Consider the following 25,176-nt stretch of genomic DNA (forward strand, 5'->3'; position numbering starts at 1 on the left):
AGCATTCAAGACGAGCGGTTTATAAACTAAAAAATTTTGTAAAAAAAAATAAGCAGAAAAACGCGCCAAAGAAAACGAAAAACAGCCTTTGAATGCATTCAATTTGTTTTGTTTGTTATTTAATGTTTTGAGACTAAAATAGAGAAAATTGTTTGTTAAGAAATTTAGTTGAAATAAGGCTGGCAAAGAGAAAAGTAAAAAAAATATTAAAGAAATACAAAACAAATAAAGGAAATAAACATTAAAGTGGGAAATAATAAACAAAACATTGCCACCTATTTCTGTTTTTAAAAAATTAGGCAGTTTCTAAATATAAAAAGTGTTTTTTTGTGAATTTTTCGTAATCGGGCTGCTAGAAAAAAAGTTTCGAAACTTGTGTCTTTGCAAATATTTTACCAATAACTTGCTGCAGTAAAAGTAAATGCCTGCAGCTCGCTCTGCTCTTTTTACCCACCAACTAATAGTGTAATTTCTTTAGTTTTAGCAGCTATTTTTTTGTTGCTGTTGTCTATGAACATTTTGCAATACTGCAACAAGCCATAAAAAATAAAAGATAAATAAAATGAAAATGAAAAATCCACCCAGCTGTAGTGGCAAAATGTGGAAAAAAAGTGAAATTATAAATCGTTTATTTGGTGCTCGTTGTCATAGTGGCCTTTGGCCAATTGCCATTGTGTATGCGGTATTTGCCATGCAACTTTTTGGTAGTTCAATGGCTTTTACCATACTTTCGCCCTTTAGTTACACATCTTTAAGTTTTAAGAATCTTTTAAACAGTGTGTTGCTCTCCAGCAATGCCAATTTGGCGGGCGGTGGACGTAATCTCAAATCAGATGTTTTGGAAGATGCTTCACTGATAACGGTAAGTTTTGCAAAGTGCAACTTTTGAACTTTTTTCTTACAAAATGAAAACTTATTGTAATAAAAAAGAAAACTTATTTCTGATTTCCAGTGAGAGTTTGTTTTATAATTTTCCCTGTTTGTTGGTTGTAAAAAATACAACTAAAAAATAGTGTGTGTATAAAAAGAATTGGAACGTAACCAATTTGACTTAATAAAAAAATTAGTCCATCATTATATTATATCTTCTTTTTAATCATAACTTGCTATATAAAAGAATTTAGAGTTTCATTTTCTTTTGTGGTTTTTCTAACATTTCTTACGATTTCAAAATCATTAAGTTGTCAAAAAACAATTTTGAAAAATTCTTGTACAGGTTTCAATTGTATTGTTTAAAGCCATTAACCTTTCAATGTTTTGTTTTAAATGTTTTTCTTCATAAATTGTGTGCATTTGTTTGGAATACACTCAAAGAAAAGTGTTAGTAAGGGTTTCAATTCCAAAAAAAAGAAAACAGGTCAACTTAAATAATTTAACACGTTTAAATTAAACTTGTTATTTACTTAATTAGAGTTTCAGGGTATTTTTAAAAGGTTCTTTGGTAAAAAGTTTAATGCGTAATATTTTGCATAACGATCGCCATGATTCATATGTGAAATAAAAGGAAACTAGTACAAACAAATAAAACCCTGAGGGATCTTCTCAAGTTGGTTCGAATTTCATGTTTATACCAATAAGCATTTTTACTTCAATTCAAGTTGAAAGCAAGTCTAAATTAAGCCTTGATTTATAGTCAAACAATTGAATTACAGTTGTATTACACTTTATTTCAATAGCATTCTCCACTAAAAAGAAAACATAAATTCAAGCCATATGTTTTTTGTATGAATAATATTTAATTTTTCAAGTTTAAAACATTCAAGTCAAATTACAAGAAAATGTTCAAGTGCTTGAATTTTTGGGTGTTTGGAGCTTACTGGGTATTAGCTCTAGAGATTCATAACCAATAATCATTTTTACTGAAAATCAAGTTGAAAGCAAGTGTAATTCAAGCCTTGCATTATAGTCAAGTAAAAAGGAAACATAAATTCAAGCCATATGTTTTTTGTTTGAAAAATATATTAATTTTTAAAATTTTGTCAAGTTTAAAATATAATTACATTTGCATTCAAGTCAAATTCCAACAAAATGATCAAGTGCTTGAAATTTTTAATATTTATAAAACCCATTAAGTGTTTGCTTTATCAGTTTCCGTTGGAACTGAGGCTGGAATTAGAAACCTTTCCCAATAAGCATTTTACTGGTATTCAAGTTGAAAGCAAGTGTAACTCAAGCCTTGATTTATAGTCAAACAATTGAATTACAGTTGTATTACACTTTATTTCAATAGTATTCTCCAGTAAAAAGGAAGCATAAATTCAAGCCTCATGTTTTTTTGTTTGAAAAATATTTAAATTTTTCAAATATTTTTCAAGTTTAAAATATAATTACATTTGAATTGAAGACAAATTCCAACAAAATTTTCAAGTGCATGAATTTTTGGTGCTTATTGAAAGTAATTAAAAAATTTTTGATTTTTATTTAAAGAATTTATAATTTTTTAAAAAATTTTTAATTTATTGACTTAAAAATACGATATTTCTTTAACTTTTATTTTGAAGCATTTGTACAATATAAATTAATTCAAAGTATTGGCCATTGTTATCTATGACCTTTTCCTTTCTGGCAATATATGTATGTATTCCGAGCCAAAAGAACTGCTCATCTTTTAAGGCCACGAACGAATCAAGCCAATATCGGATACTCTGTTCCAAAGTGAAGCGTATCGCAGAGGCCGCGTTCTGCTTCGATCGAAACAAATAGTAATCGGATGGAGCAAAGTCTGGACTATAAAGCGGGTGAGGAAAAACTGCCCAACCACTTTATTCTAAATAGTTTTTAAAAAGGTATTGCAATATGTGGCCGAGTGTTGTCATGATGGAATATTACAGTCTCATATACATATGTCTGCATTTTGGCCAATGCTCGCTTTAAATGAATCGGTTGCGTTCGGTACACGTTCCCTGTGATGTTCTGGCCAGATATGAGCAGCTCATACAGAGCAATAATAGAGCGCCATAGATATTTGGTTTTACTGTCGATTTGGCTGGTTGGCCAGGCTTCACATACGATCACTTATTTCTGGTTTCCTATTTTCCAGCTTTCGGGTGAATTCTGCAATATTTAAGGAGTAATTCCTCCAATTCTTGGTCTTCAAACATTTTTGGCTGGCCTGGGCGATCTTTGTCGACCATGTCAAAATTAGCACTTCTGAACCGCACAAACCATCTCTCCAGCATTGTAACCGATGAAACACATTCAAGCTTCAAGCTTTGGTGAGCAATCGGTGTGTTTAAGCGGCATTTTTATACCCTTCACCTTCGTGAAGTTTGTCATTCCGTTTGTAATTTACACAATATAATTTTCCGACCCTATAAAGTATATATATTCTGGATCCGTATAGATAGCGGAGTCGATTAAGCCATGTCCGTCTGTCTGTCTATCCATCTGTTTGTTGAAATCAATTTTCTGAAGACCCCAGATATCTTCGGGATCCAAGTCTTTAATAATTCTGTCAGACTTGCTTTCGAGAAGTTTCCTATTTAAAATCAGCAAAATCGGTCCACAAATGTCCAGGACAACCTCGACTTTTTTGACCTATTTTCTGGATATACTAAGTCATTAATAAAGACAATATGGATATCTAATGATAGATATTTCAAAGACGTTTGCAACGACGAATAGTAAGTTAGACCAACAATGGGTCAAAATCGGAAAACATATTTTTTAGCTCAAATTTTTTTTCACAAAAAAAATTTAAAAAACAAAAAAAAAATTTTTTAATTTAAAAAAAAGATTTTAAAAATTCGAAAAAATTTAAAAAAATTAAATTTAAAAAAAAAATTCAAAATTCGAAAACATTTAAAAAATTTCAAAAAAAATAAATTTTGTTTACATAAAAATATTTAAAATTTGTATTTTGAAGCATAATTAGGTGAAGGGTATATAATATTCGGCACAGCCGAATGTAGCCCTCTACTTGTTTTATTTTTCAAATTAAAGAAGTAAAGCAAAACTTCCCGCATATGACGCTGTATTGGCACAAAATTCGACATTTTCGATGCAAATATATACTGTTCTTTACACTAAACCCTTCAAAATGATATATAACTTATTAAAAAAAACCGCATTCAAAAGATAAATCTTTCATTTTTAAGTCATACCCAATTATTTTTTTAAAATTGTAGATTTTTTGTGGATTTGAAAATTTTACATATTCAATTTAATATTTAAGAATTTGTTTGCATCAAATGAATTTTATCATAATATTTGAAGGTCGAAAATAAATGCTATTTAAATGACCTTTACGAAAAAAAACAAGTAAGAAATTTATACCGAGAAGATGATTATTAACAGTTTTATTTTAAAATGTATATTGGAGCTATAACTAATTATGGACCGATCGTTATAAATTTTGGTGACTTGAGTCTTGTAGAGTCTACAATGTGGACATATGGGGCATTTCATGTCAAGTGAACCAACTTTTGAAATCGATGTCTTCCGATCGGGATGAAATTTGCACCAAGGTTAGAACAATTTTTCAACAAGATCGGTCGAGAACTCTCTGAGTTAGAGGGGGTCAAAGTTTGACATTTTGGTGAAGCAAAATTTAACTTATTACCTATTGTTCTTAGCAAAATGTGTCCCAAATAGTTCAGAAAGCTCAATCTTTCGTAAAAAAAAATTAAAAAAAAAATAAAAAATGTTTAATATTTTTTTTCCGAAATCAAAAACTTTTTTTTTCAAAATGGGCCCTTTTTTTCTTAAAATAAAGCTTAGATATTTTCCTTGAACACCTATTTGGTCACTTAGTGGGATGCGGGAGGGATATCTATCAAAATAAATATTTTGTAACTCAAAACATACAATTTTTGACTTTTTTTGCAAAATCAAAAACTTTCTTGACTTATTTTTTCAAAATGGACCCTTTTTTAATTTTTTTTTTTAGCTCAAACAAAAGCATAGATATTTCCCTTGAAGACCCTTTTGGTCGCTTAGTGGAATGCGGGAGGGATATCTATCAAAATAAATATTTTTTAACTCAAGACGTACAATTTTGACTTTTTTTCAAATTCGAATTTTTTTTCATGGGCCCTTTTTTAAAAATTTTTTTTTAGTCAAATGCTTAGGTCCATTCCTTTAAGATATTTTTGGTCGCTTAGTGGGATGCGAGTGGGATATCTATCAAAATAAATATTTTGTAACTTCTTGATGTTGAATTTTATCTGAATACCGACATTTGTAAGATATTTATGCTAGTTAAAGTGATGTTTTATCAGAAATTTTTGTTGATTATTACAGCTATGATTACTTTATCTTAAGCCTCATTAAGTGAAACAACAAACAATTTCTAAGGTGTCATTTAATTAAATAAATTATTAGAAAATGATCATTAAAAACAAATTTATTGACTTCAATGACTTTACGTTTTTTTTTTTAATTCTCAAATAAAATTACATTTTGTTTACTTGTAGTCATTTGCTGCATTTTCTTTTATAAAGGCCACAAACTTAGAAATTATATTTTTTCTATAAAATAAAAAAATGCTAAACTACATAGTACTCTTACTATTGATACTCGATATACATATATCTATATATAAAAAAGGTAAATATATCGCGTGTTAAGCTCAACTTAACCCTCTTCTTTGCTGCGGTAATAATACTATAGTAGTAACAGCAAAGACTTGCTGCATTGACTTCCTAATAGAATTCACTCTATGAGTACCCAACACAATACTATTCATACCGGTAAAAGTACTTGTACCTTGTCTAGCAGTAGCTCCAGTAGTTTACAAATTATATTTGCTAGATGAAGTTTTGTTTTTCTTTACTTTTCATTACAATATTAAAGAAAAATAACAAAAACCATAGTTGTTTTTCTTTACTATAACTGAACTAAACTGAAGTTCAGTTCATAATAATATGGTCAATGAACTTCTTGTCGTTTGTTTTTTTTTCTTCTTCTTTTTTGTTTGAAAGACAAGTAGAAAAAAATACAAAAATACAAAATCCCAACAATAACACATAGTAAAACTGAACCAAATTGAACTACAGCGAGATTATATTGAACAAAATCCATATTAAAAAAAAAGTGTCATAAAAAAGAAGTTATAAATACAACAGGTAGAAAGCAACATGCACTGCATGTTGTCCATGAGTCTCTCTAGAGGTAATAAAATAGTGAAATGTGTGAAATTTTCTGACAGCAAATGTGAGAAGATTGTATATTAAAATGGCGAAATGAAAATGAAGCCATAATGAGTGGAGTAACGATAATATTCAAAATTTATATTTTTATATGATGTTAAATCAGTCATTAGTTTGATTTTATTAAAGTAAATAAGTTATTGATCGAACTCCGTATCTTATCAGTAAAAATGAAATATGACAGTCAACATAATATTGTTAAATAAACTCGTAAAAATTTTGAAATGGTTATGGTAAACATGTACAAGTATAGTTTTTCTCTGTGTGTATCTATATTAGGGTGGCCCATAATAAACGAAAGTTGGATTTTGGCCATTCTCACCCCCAGTTTGCTGAACATTAGTAAACAAATCATCCTGAAACATTTTATGTAAATCGGTTGGGGTAAAGACGTGCAGCAAGCCCTCTGAAGTTTTGAGATGCATTTACAAGGGGAAAAATGCATTTTTTCAGTTTTTGTAAAAATTTTGCCATTAAAAAATTACTTTTGCAATTTAATGTGTACGCAATTTGCAGGTTAATGAAAATACAAGAACAAATTTACATTAAGATTTGAGGAATGACCTATTCTAAGCTTAATTAATGTAACAGAGACAAGTTTTGTAATAGAAAAATGAATAGCGCCGCAGTCGAGAAATAGTTTGTAACAAAAATCGCGGCGATTTTTGTTACAAACTATTTCTCAAAAGTTTTTTTTTTTTAAAAAACAAACACAAACTACGAAGAGTTTTGCTTGTCTGCAGATACACCCAGAGTCTCTGCGGGAATCGAACCCGCAACCAACACTCTATCGTCTAGTAGTCCCATTCTAATGCTATTAAGCTGCATTAAAAATATTTTAAGTCGATCCTAACGGTTTCTAGTTGTAACACAAGTTTTAAAACTCTTAAAAATTTGTCAGCAAATCATTTTTATGAAAATGAAATAAGGCCCAAATAAAATGAAATAAAGCCCAAAAATATTTTAAATGAAGTAAACTCCAATTTTTTTTCTTTTTGAATTTACTTCATTTGGGAGTTATTTCATAATGAAATAATTCCCAATTTAAAAATGAATTAACCCCCCCAAAAAATTAAATAAAGCCCAATTTTAAATTTTTCCAATTTTATTGGAACTTATTTCATTTTCCTAATTGGGCGTTATTTCATGTCGCCATCGCACCCGTTTAACAATACTGTATTAAGTCAAAAACTTTTAAGTGTTCAGGAGAGACAAAAAACTGTCTTCCTAATGCTTAAGAAACTATTCTTTAACGAAAATTCAGCAATATTGACAAAATCAGTCAATTCTTGTATTCCGCAGTTATATAATTCTAATGAATCAGTTTCTCATCAAAACATGTTAAAGCTTAGAAGATCGTTCTTGAAGAAAGGATATCTCTAAAAACACAATTTAAATTTGTTAAAAATATTGTCTAAATAAGAGCCATTGTATGATTAACAAGTTAGAAAGGTATATTCGGCTTTGCCGAATCTTAAATACCCTCCATCTGCATACATATTTTTTAGGTTGATATATATGGGAGCTATAGCCAATTACACAGAAAGAATTATTGCTAAAATATTTTCAAACAATCGCCTGTCTGAATTTAATTTTATTTTCTATAAATATTTTAATAGATTCTATTAATTTTTTTGTTTGATTTTTATTTTAATACAACACTTGGGATAAAACAACAACACCAGTAAAATAAGAGTTTTTGTTGTTATCATGTGCATATTAGTCACATTGGGTAATTTCGTTTGTATGTGTATTTTTATGATGTGTGGATATAATTCTCATTTGGTTAAAAATATTTCATATATAAGTAGTTTTGATTTTGTCAAAGGCTTGCAAAAATATGTGAATTGTATGATGAATGGTAAACATCTAAATACATATGCACAATTCACAAATGGTGTCGTAGCGTTGTTGCATTGTATATCATAAATATTTTTCAAACAAATTTTTCGAAACAAAACATTAATAAAAAAAATACGACATACAACGATACAAAGCTACGACACCATTTGTGAATTGGGCAATACTGTTTTAGATATTTATTAGTTTTTTTCATTACTTTGCTTATTCTTTCTTTATTTTCTTATTTGTAGTTTTTTCTTCTTTATTTTTGTTGTTTTTTTTTCTAGCATTAATATTTTTACAAATTTTTTTATTGGTTCTATACCAATTTTGCTTAAAAATATTTTTTTGGACCTAACAAAAATTTTACTGTTTTAAACTAATTTTTGTTTGAAATTGTGTTGTAAATTCAAACAACTTTTTTATTTAATATCATACATTTTTTAATTGAAAAAATATTGATTTTTTTTCAATTAAAATTTTGCAAAATTTCTTGTTTGAATTTACAAATTTTGTGATAGGTCCTAATTCAAACAATATTTTGTCTGATTGAGCAAATTTCTTGATTGAATCAGAAATTTAATTCTTTCTGTGTATAGGCCGATCATCATATAATTAGATATATCGATTTTGGTATATATGGGGATTATTTATGACGAATTTCAAGTTAATAGCGATTTATAAGATATTTAGCTAATTTAAGTGATTTTCGGAAGTGAACTTTATATGGGGGGCTATGGTCAAATATGGGCCGATTCACAAAAAATTTAGTGTTGTGATTTCTTTTAGCACGAAACTTATTTTTGCTGAATCTTGTATGGATACTGCAATTCTGAAGTCATTTATAGACCATAGAACCATATTTCGGGAAAAAAATTGTATGGGGGCAAGGAGAAATCATGAACCGATTCTTATAGTTTTCACCAGAGCTAGTCCTTTTATTAGAAAAATAACGTGTGTAAAGTTTTATGGTATTATCTGCAATATATTTACACAAATAACCAAAAATATGTAAAATTGTCAATTTTTGTTTAGGTTGTCTCACATTTTGGTTCATAGCTCTGGTTCTACTGAACCGATTTTGCTAATGTTCAATACCAAACTTCTTAGGACAACAATAAACATATTTTTTGCAAGTCTACCAATTTTGTTTGCGTATTTTGGACGTGAGCGTGTTTTACACAGACACACAGACGGATAGACGGACATGGCTCAATCGACTTAATAAGGATCAAGAAAATATATACTTTGTTGGGTCTCAGATGAATATTTCTCAATGTTAGACATGGAATGACAAACTTATATATACCACTTGTGGTGGTGGAGGGAATAAAAACATATATTGGGTATTACTTAAAAATACGAGATTTTTTAAAATTTTTAGCTTTTGTTTGGATACATATAAATTTATTGAAAGTATTGGCTATGACATTTTCCCATCTTTCTGGCAACATATGGATTCCAAGACAAAAGAACTAATCATCATTTGAGGCCAAGAACGAATCAAGCCAATATCGGATACTCTGTTCCAAAGTAAAGCGTATCCCAGAGAGCGTATCTACATCGATTGAAACAAGTAGTAGTCGGATGGGTCACTATCTGGAATATACAGCGGGTGAGGCAAAACTTCCCAACCACTGCACTCAAAATACTTTTTAACATGTATTTCAATTTGTAGCCGAGCATTGTCATGTTCTGGGTGTTTTTTGGCCAATGCTCGCTTCAAATGAATCACTTGCATTTGGTACAGGTGATGGTCTGATCAGGTTTCAGCAGTTCATAATAGATAGGAACCTTTTGCTCCCTCCAAATGCAGAGCATTATCTAAGCGCCATGGTTGGCCGGGCTTCACATATGATCTCTTACGCTTCCGGTTATCGCAATGGTTCCATTTAACTTGGTTCCTTTAAACTTGGTTCTCAAATATACTGATATTTTTATACCCTACACCACCATAGTGGGGAGGGTATAATGCGTTTGTGCAGATGTTTGTAACGCCCAAAAATATTAGTCTAACACCCACCTTAAAGTATACCGATCGACTTAGAATCACTTTCTGAATCGATTAAACGATGTCCGTCCGCCCGTCTGGTCGGCTGGCTGTCCATGTAAACCTTGTGCGCAGAGTACAGGTCGCAATTTTGAAGATATTTCAATGAAATTTGGTACATATCATTTTTTCGAACCAAGGACCAAGCCTATTGAAACTGGCTGAAATCGGTCCATTATTTCACCTAGCCCCCATACAATGTCCTCCCGAAATTGGACTTTATCGGTCAAAAATGTTTAATTTATATATGTATCTTCACAAATTCCGCTCCAAATAAGTTTTATATACACAAAATTCATGTCAACAAATTTTGTTACGATCGGTCCATAATTAGTCATAGCTCCCATATAGACCCGCTTCCGAAAATCACTTTAACGTGCATAAATCGCTGAAAATAATTTCATGGTGATCGGTCCATAATTGGTCATAGCCCCCATATAAGGCCCACTACCGAAAATCACTCAAAAATATAAATTATTGAAATTTTAAAAGAAAAATGTTTTTGCTCTTTTACTTAGTGTAGGGTGTTATATGGTCGGGCTTGACCGACCATACTTCCTTACTTGTTTTTTTCTAAGAATGTTATATAGCTTGCCAAAAAAAAAACACCGTCGAAGCCCGTCCAATGACTATATACATAATTTAAAGAAACTTCTGGTGAATGTCTTTGTAAAAAAATTGTAGCCGCCAGCACCCGCCTAAATACTTTTTTTTAATTTTTACGGAATGGAATTTTAGAAATACTTCTTTATTTATTATTGATTTTTATATATCTAGACCCTACTGTAACTTGAAAAAAAGTTTATATTGATCTTTTAAACATTTTTTTTGGAATCGGAGATACCAATTCTATATAAAAAGAGCGCCAAATAATTTTGTCCATCTAGATTTTGATTTGGAATCACAGTGAACAGGGGCGAAAATCTCATAAAAAAAAAAAAATTTGTTTAAACATGAATGAAAGGGCATTTTAAGCTTATCAAAACGGAACCAATATTTCCTTTCTATCACTAACCATTCAAAAGTTATTAGGCCTCAAAGTTATTTATTTAACAATAAAATCATAATTGGTAAAACGATAGAAAGGAAATATTGGTACCGTTTTGATAAGCTTAAAATGCCTTTTCATCGTGCATGTTTAAAAAATCAAAAATCCTTTTTTATTTTTTATGAGATTTTCAATTGTATTATTTTTTATGCAAAATCGACTGTTGAAATCAGATTTGCAATATATTCAACCGTTTTTGATCTATAGAAACATGTGCTCAAAATCCGCGTCTTTAGTTGCGTTGAACCACCACAAGGAGTGAAAATTTTCCAAAAAAAAAAGGACGCAAAAACCTTCAGAAAAATTATGATACCCGAAAAACAAATGAAGTGATCTGGTCACAAACGAACTCTAATATTTAGTCTTAGCTCCCATATAAGGCCCGCTTCCGAAAATCACTTTAACTAGCATGAATCTCTTAAAAATTTTGGTATACACATAATATTCTTCAGAAATAAGTTTCATATAGACATAAATCACAAGACCTAATTTCATGACGATCGGTGCATATTTGCTCTAGGACTCTAGTTATTTTCAAACTGGTTGGATTTGTTTGAAAAGAGTAGTTACCCTATCAGAATCTTATCTGAAGTTTTAGCCGCAGATGGTGCAACAGTGGTCCAAATTTTGCCACTTCGGGTATCAAAAATATTTCGGTAACTATTAATGTGACCTAGATTGATTCATATCAAAGAATGTATGAATCTGAAAAAGTCATTCTTTAGATACAATTTTGTTGCTTTCCTATTCATGTTACATAAGAACAAATTTGGTAGGGGAATTGGCCACAACATAAATACTTTCCGATACACTTTTATTACTTAGATCTTGATGGATACATAAAATAGTATACATTCTATTTCTTTTACATTTTAATAACATATCAAACTTGTAACTCATCCTTTATACAACAAAAGAAATTCTTCTAGGGCAAATTTGCTTACAAAATGCACAAATTTATATTTTGTAACAATTCATTGAACATGCTCTTTAACTGTCAAAGACAAAAACAGTAACAGTTGAGTAATAATACATAAACATTTTCAATATACTCTAACTGGATTGCCAAAAATGTCATAAAATGTTGCAACAAATTTACAAACAAACTTGACACTTGACATGTTACAAATACGCTCTGAAATAAATGTATTGATTGCATGTGTTTCTTATTTGCTTTGATTGAAAACTATATTAGTATGCCAAGAAAGGAGTAATAAGTAATAATTTCAATATATAGATATGCCAGTGGCATTACACATTTTAACATACTACACACATGAAATAATCTATTATTATGTTTCAGTTACTTACAACAGGTGTATGTAGTAAGCGAGTATAGTTGTATGTAATGGAATATTCATAGAGCATTTTTGTATCAAAAACCTATTGACCAATATTTTTGATATTCAGTTTTATTTTTTTAATTTTTTTTGATATTTTTATTTTGAAAAATCACATGTACCCCCAGTTAAATAAATAAATGAATAAAAATATGTTCATTTCCTAGATATTATATAATAAAAAAATACAGTACATGCCCGTACAAACAGACAGATACAATACAGTAATAAATAAAATACAAGAAAACAAAAATAAAATAAAATAAAAAATGAAAAAAATAAACACAAAAAGAAAAACAAAATTATTGATAAAATATGCATCAAAATAACTTTTACTAGCTGCACTGCGCTGCGTTTGTGTGTGAGTTTGAGTATCTAGTATCTACAACTATGATTGTAATGAGTTTCCAGCAGTAATATTTACACCCGAAAAATTATCATCAATAAATCCAAACACGCACTAAAACAAATACAATTTATTGCCAAATTATTCTTTGTTTACGATTTACACAGAAAAATAAATAAAAAAAGAAAAGAAAAAAATATATAAATTTAGGTACAACACGAAATGCTAAAATAAATATAAATAAAATTGTATAAATTTTGTATAATTTTTTCGTATTTTTGATGTGACTTTTGTGTGCAAAGTTAAACTTTATTTGTATAATAAATTATACCCTAAACACACTAACATACTTGCAATTGTAGATAGTGGTTAAATTGCATAATAATCCACAAAACACTTTATTATGAATAAACAATTAACATGTGAAATTGAAATTATGTAGACGTCGTACAATATACACACGTACTTTATGTCATACAAATAAACAAACATATGTGTACATATTTGTACACAGGGTCAGCTGAAGGGTTAACATAAGAAAAAAGACCTAACATTCATATTAAATAATAATTTACATAAAATAAAACTGTTATTACTTATGAGTTATTGTAAGATAGATGTGTTCACACTTGTCTTGCCAAAAATTTTATGCTGCCCACAATTTTTGTTTTTGAATTTCGGTTGCAAATCAAGGTTGGCCACCGTTACCGATAAGCTACTAAAATAAATAAATTTTTAATAAATTTGTTAAGCTTTGGAGTAAAATATACAAGGGTGGGTTAATAACTCCGTGACTTTTTCAATTTCCCAACTCTTAACTGAAAGGATAACACTGCTCCTGTCAACAAGCATAAGTCTGTTAACTACTGCCAAAATTTGAAAAAGCTGTGTTATATAGTTTGTGTTTGGCAACCATTGATAGCAGACTACTTCGTGACTTGAGGAGACTATGATAACTCTTCACAATCAATTTCAATGCTAAAGGTAGGATCACACGATTGCCGCAATGCACCAATTATTGGTCTATTTTATACGTCAATCGTGTGATTTCACAACTTATTGGCTCATATGTCAAACCACAACAATATTGTGCTTATTTGGCCCAATCAAATGCAACCCTGGTGCGGCAATGCTTGATAGGCAACATGCACCAATAAAAAAGTTAAAAATACACCAATATTTATTGTGTTCTAGTGCGGAAATCAAAGAAGACAATTAGCGCCAATATTCATTTTTGTAAATGAAATATTCTTTTTGTTAGCCACTCTTTGGCCCACATACATCTTTTAACATTTCTTTATTATTTTTTTTATACGATAATTAAGTCCGACGCAATTTTCTTTTTTTATTTAACAAATAATTTTTTCACAATTAGATTTTTTTACATTTATGCAAACAAAACAATATTTAACATCTAGCACAACAGCTGTTTCTCTGAGTTGCCGTAAACTAGAACAATCGTGTGACTGGAATGCGACAATTATTGCCACTAAATCGCTTTGCGCCAATTTACGACAATCAAATTTATATAAAATGAGGCAATCATATGACTGCAGAGAATTAGATTGGGACACTAACTTTATTGGACTCCTATTCAGCACAATAAAAATTGTATTAAATTGGTACATTGCGGCAATCGTGTGATTCTACCATAACAAGTAAGAGAGCTATATTCGGCTGTGCCGAATCTTATATACCCTTCACCAAATTATACTTCAAAATAAAAATTTTAAATATTTTTAGGTAAACAAAATTTATTTTTTTAGTTTCCAAAGTAGTTTTTTAATTTTTTAGAAAATAAAATTTTCCAATTGTTTTTTTAAATTTAAAAAAAATTTGTTGTTTTTTAATTTTTTTTTAATATTTAGCGAAAAAAACTTTTTGTGAAAAAAAAATCGGGTTAAAAAATATTTTTTCCGATTTTGACCCATTGTAGGTCCAACTTACTATGGTCTTATATACATCATTGCAAAGGTCTTTGAAGTATCTATCATTAGATATCTATATTGTATATATTAATGACTTAGTAATCCAGATATAGGTAAAAAATCGAGATTGTCCTGGTTTTTTCCTTATATCTCAGCCATTTGTGGACCAATTTTCTCGATTTTAAATAGCAAACGAGCCGGAAGAGTTGCGGAGATATTGATGTATGAATCGTGTATGTTAGTTATTTCGGGGGCTTCCGAAAGTTGATTTCAACAGACAGAGGGACATGGCTTAATCGACTCCGCTATCTATAAGGCTGCAGAATATATATGGGGCATTTCATGTCAAGTGAACCAACTTTTGAAATCGATGACTTCCGATCGGATTGAAATTTGAAACGGTTTTAGAAATAGTTTTTTCTGTGATTGGATAGTAACTCAGACACAATTTTTCAACAAGATCGGTGGAGAACTCTCTGAGTTAGAGATATAGATATCCCACTCGCATCCCACTATGCGACCAAATAGGTCTTAAAGGAAAAGACCTAAGCTTTCTTTTGAGTAAAAAAAAATTTTAAAAAAGGGTCCATTTTGAAAAAAGGCAACAAAGTTTTTGATTTTGCAAAAAAAGTCAAAAATTTTATGTTTTGAGTTACAAAATATTTATTTTGATAGATTTCCCACTCGCATCCCACTAAGCGACCAAATAGGTCTTCAAGGAAAATATCTAAGCTTTATTTTAAGAAAAAAAAAGAAAAAATATATAAGAATAATAGGTAATAAGATACATGGATAAGAAAACCACCTGCTTGGACAAAATGTCAAATGTTGCCCACTCTCTCTCGACCGATCTGGTTGAAAAATTGTGTCTGAGTTACTATCCAATGGAACTAACCTTCATCCAGATCGGAAGAATTCGATTTCAAAAGTTGGCTCACTTGACATAAAATGCCCGATATACTTTATAGGATCGGAAATGAAAAATGTAGAAAATACAAACGGAATGACAAACTTATATATACCCTTCTCACAAAGGTGAAGGGTATAAAAACGGGGCTTACTGAATTTCGTTGTGGCCGTATAAGCACGTAAGATTCCAAACCTTCTGGACACCCAGTTGAGATCTCTACACCCGAAATAATTGAAAAACAATATGGTGTTAGCCAATAGGTGATTGAAAATGTGAGAGATAGTGGAAGCCTATGGCTCAGTAGTTCCGCAAGATGGCTGCCACGTTTGCTCACAATCGCGGGTACACACATAAACAGTTTTCATGTACAAAATCCATGAATTAGGCTACAAAATGCTCTTCAGCCCTATTCTCAGGATTAAGGCCAGAGTACCTATTTCTTGAGAAAGAGATTTGAGTCCAACGATGAAATCATCTCACAAAAAATACCTATTTTAATGATCTAGACACATCTTATGTTTTGAGAGTGATAAACAAATTGAAGAAACATTGGACAAAGTACATAGACTTTGGACAAGTAAATCTTGGGTGTATGACTTAAATATGCGGAATTTGTTAACATTTTTAACTGTTATTTTGAAACATTTATACAAAATTAATTTATTCAAAGTATTAGCCATTGTGAACTATGACCTTTTCCCATCTCTCTGGCAACATATGGATTCCGAGCCTAATTATCTGCTCATTTTTTGAAGCCAGGAACGAATCAAGCCAATATCGGATACTCTGTTCCAAAGTGAAACGTATCACAACTACTTGCTTCTAAATACTTTTTAACAGGTATTGCAACATATTGCTGAGCGTTTACGATACGGTCTCATATCTGTCGCATATTCTGGTCGTTTTTTGGCCAATGCTCGAACGAATTATTTGTGTTCGGTACAGGTTCCCTGTAATGGTCTGGTCAGATATTAGCAGCTCATAATATATAGGACCCTTTTAGTACCACCACATACAGAAAATTACCTTAGCGCCATGGATATTTAGCTTTGATGTCGATTCGGCTGGTTGGTCGCCGAATCGACATCGGATTATCGTAATGGATCCACTTTTCATCGCGAGTACTGATTCGGTGCAAAACTGATTTTCTTTAGTAGCGTTCAACCAGCATTTCAGACATACAAAATCGTCTTTCAAGGTCTCTCAGCTTCAATTCGTATGGTACCCAATTTCCCTGCAGTAACGCCTCCTATTCTTGGTCATCAACCTTCTTTGTCTTCCGTTCAAAATCCATGAATTAGGCTACTAAATGTTCCCTCTTACAACCCATTCTCCAGATTTAGCCGCGAGGCACTTAAGTCATTTAAAGTTTTATGAAATTAATCATCTATCAAATTCTGTACACCTCGGACCATAACTGATTCAAGTCCACATAAAAGGCCAAAACTACATACTGATGGTGGGCAAGCAAGGGTTATTAATTTTTAAACAATTCCGAACAATAATTCCGAAAGATTTGTATCCGAAGAATTAAAATTTGGAAAAGATTTGATAAATCTGTTTTACTAAATTCCAAGAGCACAACAATTATCATGTATGAGATATTGGATTAGGGGTTTTCTCGTAGTCTAATTCAACAGGTTCGAAATTGAATAAAAAAATTGAAATTGCAAATGGAATGACAACCTAATATAGGGTCTTTCATTAAGCGATTCCTATCTTTAAATTTAAATAAGACAAAGCGTGTGTGAGATATCATTGAAATTGTTTATTTGTTTGAAAGGCCCATCGATACCACTATGTGTGGAATATAACGACGCGCTAATATCCGCCGCGGCTTCGTTGGCTGGCACGCATCCGAAATTTCCAATTTTTCATGACTCTGGCACATAAATCAGGCTGAATTTGACCGATGATTTGTGGTGTATTCACATAGAGCCAACGCACGATCTCGTTGGCCAGTTCACATCACCTTTACGTGAGATGACCATGCCCACAAATTGTGCTAGCGGTTGGCAGTGGACCGATGACGCCGCCAGCCCAAAATCCACACTAAACAGTGACTTTTTCGGTATGCATTGGACGCTCTTGGATCTCATGTGGATTGTTATTATCCTAAATACAACCATTTTAAATGTTGACGTACCCAGAAATGGGCCTCATTGTAAAATGGGCTAAACTCGCTGAACTTTGCCCATACAGATTACCTATTTTGATAAAACAATTTTATAGCCCATGCAAAGTGGGGAACTGAAAAAAAGTGGAAATAAATCTGTAATTTCTAAACGAATAGCCCGACTTTGCCAGAACAGAACTGCCATTTTTATAAAACAATTTTATCACTTGCACTTGTTGAACTCTATATCAGCCCATGCAAAGTGGGAAACTGAAAAAAAGTGGAAATAAATCTGTAACTTCTAAACGATTTTAATAAAATTTCAAACGGCTATAGAGGAAGTCTTTGTAAGTTTAAGTTTTGAATTTGGGCTTATAACACCAAGGGACACCTCGGGTATATCAAAAATTAAAAATGATGCCAAATTTTTGTTTGAGACCTGATTTGAAAGATTTTATATGTATGGAATCTACTGGATGAGATCTATCTGGATGAGATGAGAAAAAACATTGCTTTAGCCATATATTATCTCTTAAAGTTTACGAGTTATACGCATTTGAAAAGTAAAATTTTATTTTCTTTACCTACCATGGTCTGCTGTTTTACTAATAACGGATTCAATTCTCTCCCGATTTTCTTGAAATATCTTTTTTTGAATTAACAACAAATTTATTAATACTCGTAATAAAGAATTGTTTAAAACCTTTACCGAGTCAAAAGTTGGGTGCATTCAAACTTTGGCATCATTTTTAATTTTTGATATACCCGAGGTACCCCACATTGTGGCTAGGCCCCTCTTGATGTTATAAGACTAAAATCAAAACCGACTCTATGGAAATTTTATTAAAATCGATCTATTCGTTTAGAAGATTAATTTCCACTTTTTTTCTCAGTTCCCCCACTGTGCCCTGGTGATTTACCGAAACAAACAGAATAAATGACAGCCAATTCGACAGATGTAACTTCAACACTATGGCCGCTATCAACTGTGAAAGTTCGGTAGTGCCTATTTTCAGACCCTTTAGTCTGCAAGGTTTTGAAATCTGCAACTGTCTTGATCTTTCAATTACATAAAACTAAACCAATACTTAAAAATTTCTCAGCTAGTGTAAATAGTTTATTACGTATGAAGTGCAGGACAAACATAATGATTGAAATGAATTGAGTTAAATCGAATTTGTATGTTTTTAAACTAAATTTGAATAAACAATTAAGAAAAAATGACAGCAAAATTTTGCAATTGCTAATAGATAAAACTAATAAAAACAAATGACAAAAAAACCAAACACATAAAAGAAACGACACAATACAATTTCAACAAAAATATTACACCTCAAAATGATTGATATTGTATTGAAATGGTCAAAACATGTATGTGCATGTAGTTTTTTTTTTGTCAATTGTTTGTTTGTTTTTCTTATCATTAAATGCGAACATAAATCATGCAACAAACTGTGAACACATTACATTTCTTATAATTTCTTGTGTTTTTTCTTCTCTGAAGACAAAAAATAGCGCAATGTATTGCTTTGAAAGCAATTTATTGTAATTTGTAATGACAGGTAAATGAGACCAAACCAACCTTTTTAGAGATCAAGGGCCTTTTGAGAATTTGGTAAATAAGTTTAATAAAAATTGCTAGTAGATAAAGCAAATATTTGAATATTTTCGTGCCTTATGTTTTACATGCCAGTAATTAAATTCAAATTTCAATAATTTATAGCATGTACGTGTTTTATTGTTAAACTTCATAATCATGCTAATACATACATAATTCATTTATGTATTACTAAATACTAAATATTGATTAATTAAACAAATTAGCGATAAATCTTTAAGCACTTGGATCTACTCCCACACCCGCCCTTACTTAATTTCAAAGAAAACATTTGAATTAAAACCTCCAGTAGCAATAGATTAAAAGAATTTTTAAAGATAAGCATAATTAAAGCATTAAATGAATTACATATAGCCACAAAAGTCATGATTTTTAAATATTTGAAACTGCAAAAAACGTAATTTCAAGAAATATTTGGCAAAAAAAAATTCACAGAATTTGGCATTCATCTTTTCAACTATTACACACAACTAAAGCAAATTAATAAATGTACGAATTTATTTATTTTGCTTCACATTTATTTGAATGATTTTAATCATGATGGCAGTTTTTGATGTTGACTTTTGTCAATTAATCAAAACATTAAGACATACGAATTCACAACAATAAGCCCCAAACAATGACAAATAACGATGACATCAAACAAATTTAATAAAAACAAAAAAATCTCTGGCCCCCAGAGATGACAGCAAAGCCAAGACAATTCAAAATATAAACAAGAACAGCAAAGCCAAGACAATTCAAAATATAAACAAGAAATTAGCTAAAATATATGCCTCAATTATAATAAAATCAAAGAAATAAATGAGCAACATGTGTATGAGATGGTATTATTTTGTTTACACTAGATTTAATTTATTTTCTTGTAAATCATCTCCATTTATACTGGCTAATATATTGTAACAGAAATGCTGACCCTACCCCATTTGACAACTGTCAAAATTAAGGTCATCGCTGTTTTGACAAGTCATCTGACCTTTGGCATCAAGTTGTTTAATTTAGCTTAAAATTGACTCCAATTTTTTGCAATTTAAATAGTTGGATATTTGCAATATCAAATTACCCAGTAAATCATTATAATCCAAACAGTCGAAAACTAAATATAAATTAATACATAATGGACGATGATTATTTGACGAATTAGAATCGAATTTAGTTGAGATAAACTTGAAATATCGAAAAATTACATTTGACTGACTTAATGATATCACTGATTGGTAAGCATGGTTGGCCATGGTCGCTTTGGCCTTCATTTACTGGTCATTGGTCACTGGTATGTTGTGATGAATCCATGTTCTTCCACGGTTACGAAATGGCGCAAAACATTTTTGAATTGCGATAGAACATCGCCAAAGGCTTCTTTGAAGTAGTGATTATAACCGTGTTGGAAGCCGAAGATCCATAGAGCGGATATCTGTCCAAATTTACAGCCTCAGCAACCTCTGGCACTTTCATTCTCCGATCTTCTAATATCAGTCCATGGATTCAATCCATGATTTCTGGTTGGACGACCTCATTTGGGACGATCAGTATGTTTGGCATGGCTGGTACTAGTACAACCACAAAGGAACCACTTTTTTACCATTGAATTGATACAGAGTCCCCAAAGTATTTTTCAATGGATTTTCTTGGTATCGGTGCTTTGTGAATTACTTTGCATTTCAAACATCAATTGAATCCGATCAACAAAAATATAATAGAAACAAACATATTATGTATTTTAGTAGTTGGTCTGTGTGGTAGCTCACAACGCGTAAATAATTAATTAAAAATCAGAGGATGATGTGATATCAAGATGGAGTGCTAATCGAAGAGTACAAGATGCAATCTGTTGTATAGTAATATTAAATAAGGTTAGCTAGTATAGTTCCCGTTATCTCAGATATATGCAGTATATATTTATCTAAGAGCCAATGTCTTGTTGCTAGGCATTTACAGAAAATATGAGAAACAGTCCTCTTTTTGTTAAGATCCGGACAATTGCGACAATAGTCTTGTTCTTGTTTACCGATTGTCGTATTTCCCGTTAACACTGAAATAATCCCTTATATGCCTCTCCGATTACGGTAGGTCAGTTTGGTATCCATCATTTCCACAAATAATTATAGCTAAGTCATTTAGTAATTTACGTGGCTTCCTGATCATCTTGTCTGTCTGAAATACGCTGGATTTTTTAGGATCATCATAGAAGACCCAGGAGCCTACACCTTAACTCACCTTGTCACGTTAGTATAGTATCAAATGCATTATTGATCAATTCCTGATTAAATGAATATAGAACCTTGGATATAATATAGTCTGAAAATTGGTTCAGTAAGACGGGTAGCAGCCACAAGATTCTTTTATGAAGATCTACACAGAGGAAACATATTCGTAGTAGCAACCGAATTCGTTGTCAATCGAATGATTCGGAAGTACACTTAGCATTTTTCGGTTCTATCAACAGAATATCAGTTGCTAAAGCAGAACTTTGGTTGAAGCAACCAAACTTTTGTCACCCCTTCTATAATTTTGTAGCCACAACTGTAAAATTCGGTAAAAATCAGGCAAAATCATTCGATTGGCTACAAATTACAAAATACTACGATCAGTTGCATTCGGTATGTGATGGTTTGGCCAAATTTAGCAGCTCATAATAGATAGGACCATTATGGTACCACCAAATACAGAGAATTACATTAGCACCATGGATATTTGGCTTTGATGTCGATTCGGCTGGTTGGCCGGGCTTCATGTATGATCTCTTATGCTTTGTGTTATCACAATGGATCCATTTTTAATCGCCAGTAATGATTTGGTGCACAAATTATTTCTTTATATATCGTACTAGCAGAATTTCAGACATACAAAATCGTATTTCAAGGTCTCTCATTTTCAATTCGAATGGTACCCAATTTCCCAGCTTTTGGATGAATTCATGGCGTAATGCCTCCTGGTCTTAAAACTTTCTTGGCTGGGCTGTGCTTGTGTCTTCCGTGTCAAAATCATAACTTTTGAACCGCAAAAACCATCTCTGGCACATTGAAACCGATGGAACACATTGCCGATTTGAATGAAATTTAACATGCGCAAAGAGGAAGTATAGTTGAGTTTAAGTTTTCAATTTGGACCTCATGAGCCTACCGGGACCAGGGGTCCCCAAAGTAGGACAACTCGGGTATGTTCAATTTTAAAAATGAGGTAAATTATCTGCGAGTTGTTAAGTTTTCCCTAATTAATTTGCCACTTAAAAACATAAGGTAGACATGTTATATATCAGTGGATAGAGGATTTTGTCTACTTTTCAAAATATTTTTTAATGAAATTTCACAGTTATGTAGATTTTTCTATTTGAAATGGAAAAATAAAAACAAATTTTGAAATTTTGTATCAAGTATTCCGCAATTCCCAAAAAAGTCTTAAAAAATCCCAAAAATGGGACTTTTTGGTTTTTTGCCTATAATATCCACACCAGAGACGGGGTTATCAGAACCCTTTACAACATAATTAAGAACATATTGGGCCATCTAAAATAGGTTACTATATTTTGATAACGACTATGCGATTTGAGAATTTTTGCCGTAAAAAATAGGCGTTTTTTGAATGGACCTGGTCCCCTCGGTATCAAAAATTATTCATTTTTTTTAATTTAAAATATTTGGTGTAAAGTTAGCTTTTCAAGCAGTATAAATTCATTATACATCCTTTTAGAAATTTTTTAAAAAGAATAAAATTACTTTTTTACCAAAAAAATAGCGCAAATCGCCTTTTTTAATTTTCTTAAATTCAAATGCAAGTAACATGATTTAGAAACAGTTCTTTCTTTATTTGATATAAACGTCTGTTGTTATTCCTACAAAAGAAAAATGGAGAAAATCGGGAAATATTTGGAACCGCGGGTGGGTAAAAATGTTGAAAATTGAATTTTCAAATGCGAATATTTCTTATGCTATAAGAGATAATTGATAGCTACTATATGTGCAATTTTTTTTAAAATCGGAACACAAACGAAGAAATAGGATAATTTTTAAAATTGAACATACCGGAGGTATCCTACTTTGGAGACCCCTGGCCCAGCTCCTGGTGGGGTCATGAGGTCCAAATTCAGAACTTAAACTCGACTACACTTCCTCTCTGCGCATGTGGAATTTCATTCAAATCGGAGTAAGGGTTTAGAAGTTACAGATTGATTTCCCTCTTTTTTTCTCATACCACTGTGCGTTGTTGTTTACACTATTATGTTCAATAACTAAATGGGAATAAATGACAGATATGTACCCTTCAAAACAAAAGGTACTTTTTTGAAAATTTAAAAATTTTGGGAAATTGTTTTTTTCTAGAAGATTTCAACCCAAATATTTGTAAAAAAATTTGAAAAAGTACCTTTTGTTCTGCAGCTCCTCATATATTGTAATAAATCCCGCATTTTAAGTCATACACCCAATATAACTTTCTCCAGCTAATTAGATTGTAGTTTAAAGTAAGGCAGAGTTTAAAATTTTTGTGAAACCATGAGATGGTGAAGTTCATTTCAACATACTCGGTAAAATTCCATCACCCCCATAACTAGTATGGGGAAAATTGTCCATCAGCCATGATATTCGATTGGAGAAATTATGTCTTCCCATTAGCTACATGGTTTTCCGTTAAGAAGTTAATTACTCGCAAATTAATTAGAAACTCTGCCATGCATATATTCCCATCGGGCCAGAGCATTCGGGAGCACATCGAACTTTATGAGAATGTTTTTACAAACATTTGAGATTGACTATCGGAATCGATTGGAAAAATCTATCACTTAGTTTGTGGTAACTAAACAGTTTGAACATCCCACCGTCTGATCACGTTACATACCTTGGTATTCACTTAAATAGACGCCTTACTTGGAGTCGTCACATAGAAGACAAGTAGCTCCACATGAAACTAAAATCTTCTAATTTACACTGGTAAATCCACCATCAATCGAAATTAAGCCTTAAAGCAAAGCCATCACTTATAAGGTGGTCTTAAACCCAATTTGGACATGCGCAGAACAGCAAGCAATACCAGTATATATCTCATACAGAAGGTACAATCCAAAATTCTTAGAACCATGACGGGAGCTCCACAGAGACTTAGATGTGCCTTTGGTAAGGATGAATTTGGAAAAACTCGTGAAGTTTATTTGTCAAAATTACATCATCATCATCATCAGAACCCGTTCGCAAGGTTACTTGCTACTGATTTATCACTCATCTGATTTGAGGCTAATTTGCCAAATATGATTCTCCACTGAGAGAACAATAATTGTTTTAGTGAAAGTATTTAATTACTTATTGTAAGACCTAGACATTAAAGACAGAAACAATATCATAATTTGAAAAAAAATCTCTAGAAATTTATACAGAAGCTGTAATATAATTTATAATCTGTGAAAATAAGTTTAATGCCTAAGTAATCATTCATATACATATTAATAATTCATCGTAAAAAGACTTTCATAGCTTATAATTGGATGATATTTTTAGCTTTCGCGATAGTAGGAAAGCAATCTAGTTTAGAAGATCTGATATCCTGGAAATAGAATATACAATTCTTATAAAATATTTCCAAATATAATGAGTTGATGCGCCTAAACCATCCACTTTTTCTCATATTTGGATACGTCTTTGAAATACTCTCCATAAAATTTTCAATGAATTTTTACCCTCAGAACGTCAATTATTGAGTCGTCGTAAAACATTGACCCCGCATTGTCCTATTTGTTTTGGGATCTATTGTACTTTTTATTACAAACATATGTATGTAAATAGCGTCCTTATTAGGTCTTACATTACCAACTCCTAAGTAAATGTCTCATATCTTGCAGTA

The 25,176-nt window shown here is 31.3% G+C and overlaps 1 protein-coding gene across 1 annotated transcript in view; it reads left to right on the top strand.

Annotated features, from left to right (window-relative positions):
- Nucleotides 1-639: 639 nt before the first annotated feature.
- LOC135951083 (lipase 3-like) overlaps nt 640-25,176 on the top strand; it is an 82,743-nt gene continuing 58,206 nt past the window's right edge. The window contains exon 1 of the mRNA XM_065500661.1: nt 640-862. Coding sequence (XP_065356733.1) covers nt 692-862 — 171 coding nt within the window. The 5' untranslated portion in view covers nt 640-691. The remainder of the gene's footprint in view (nt 863-25,176) is intronic.

The sequence above is a fragment of the Calliphora vicina genome, chromosome 2 (assembly GCF_958450345.1).
Source record: "Calliphora vicina chromosome 2, idCalVici1.1, whole genome shotgun sequence".
Lineage (NCBI taxonomy): Eukaryota > Metazoa > Arthropoda > Insecta > Diptera > Calliphoridae > Calliphora > Calliphora vicina.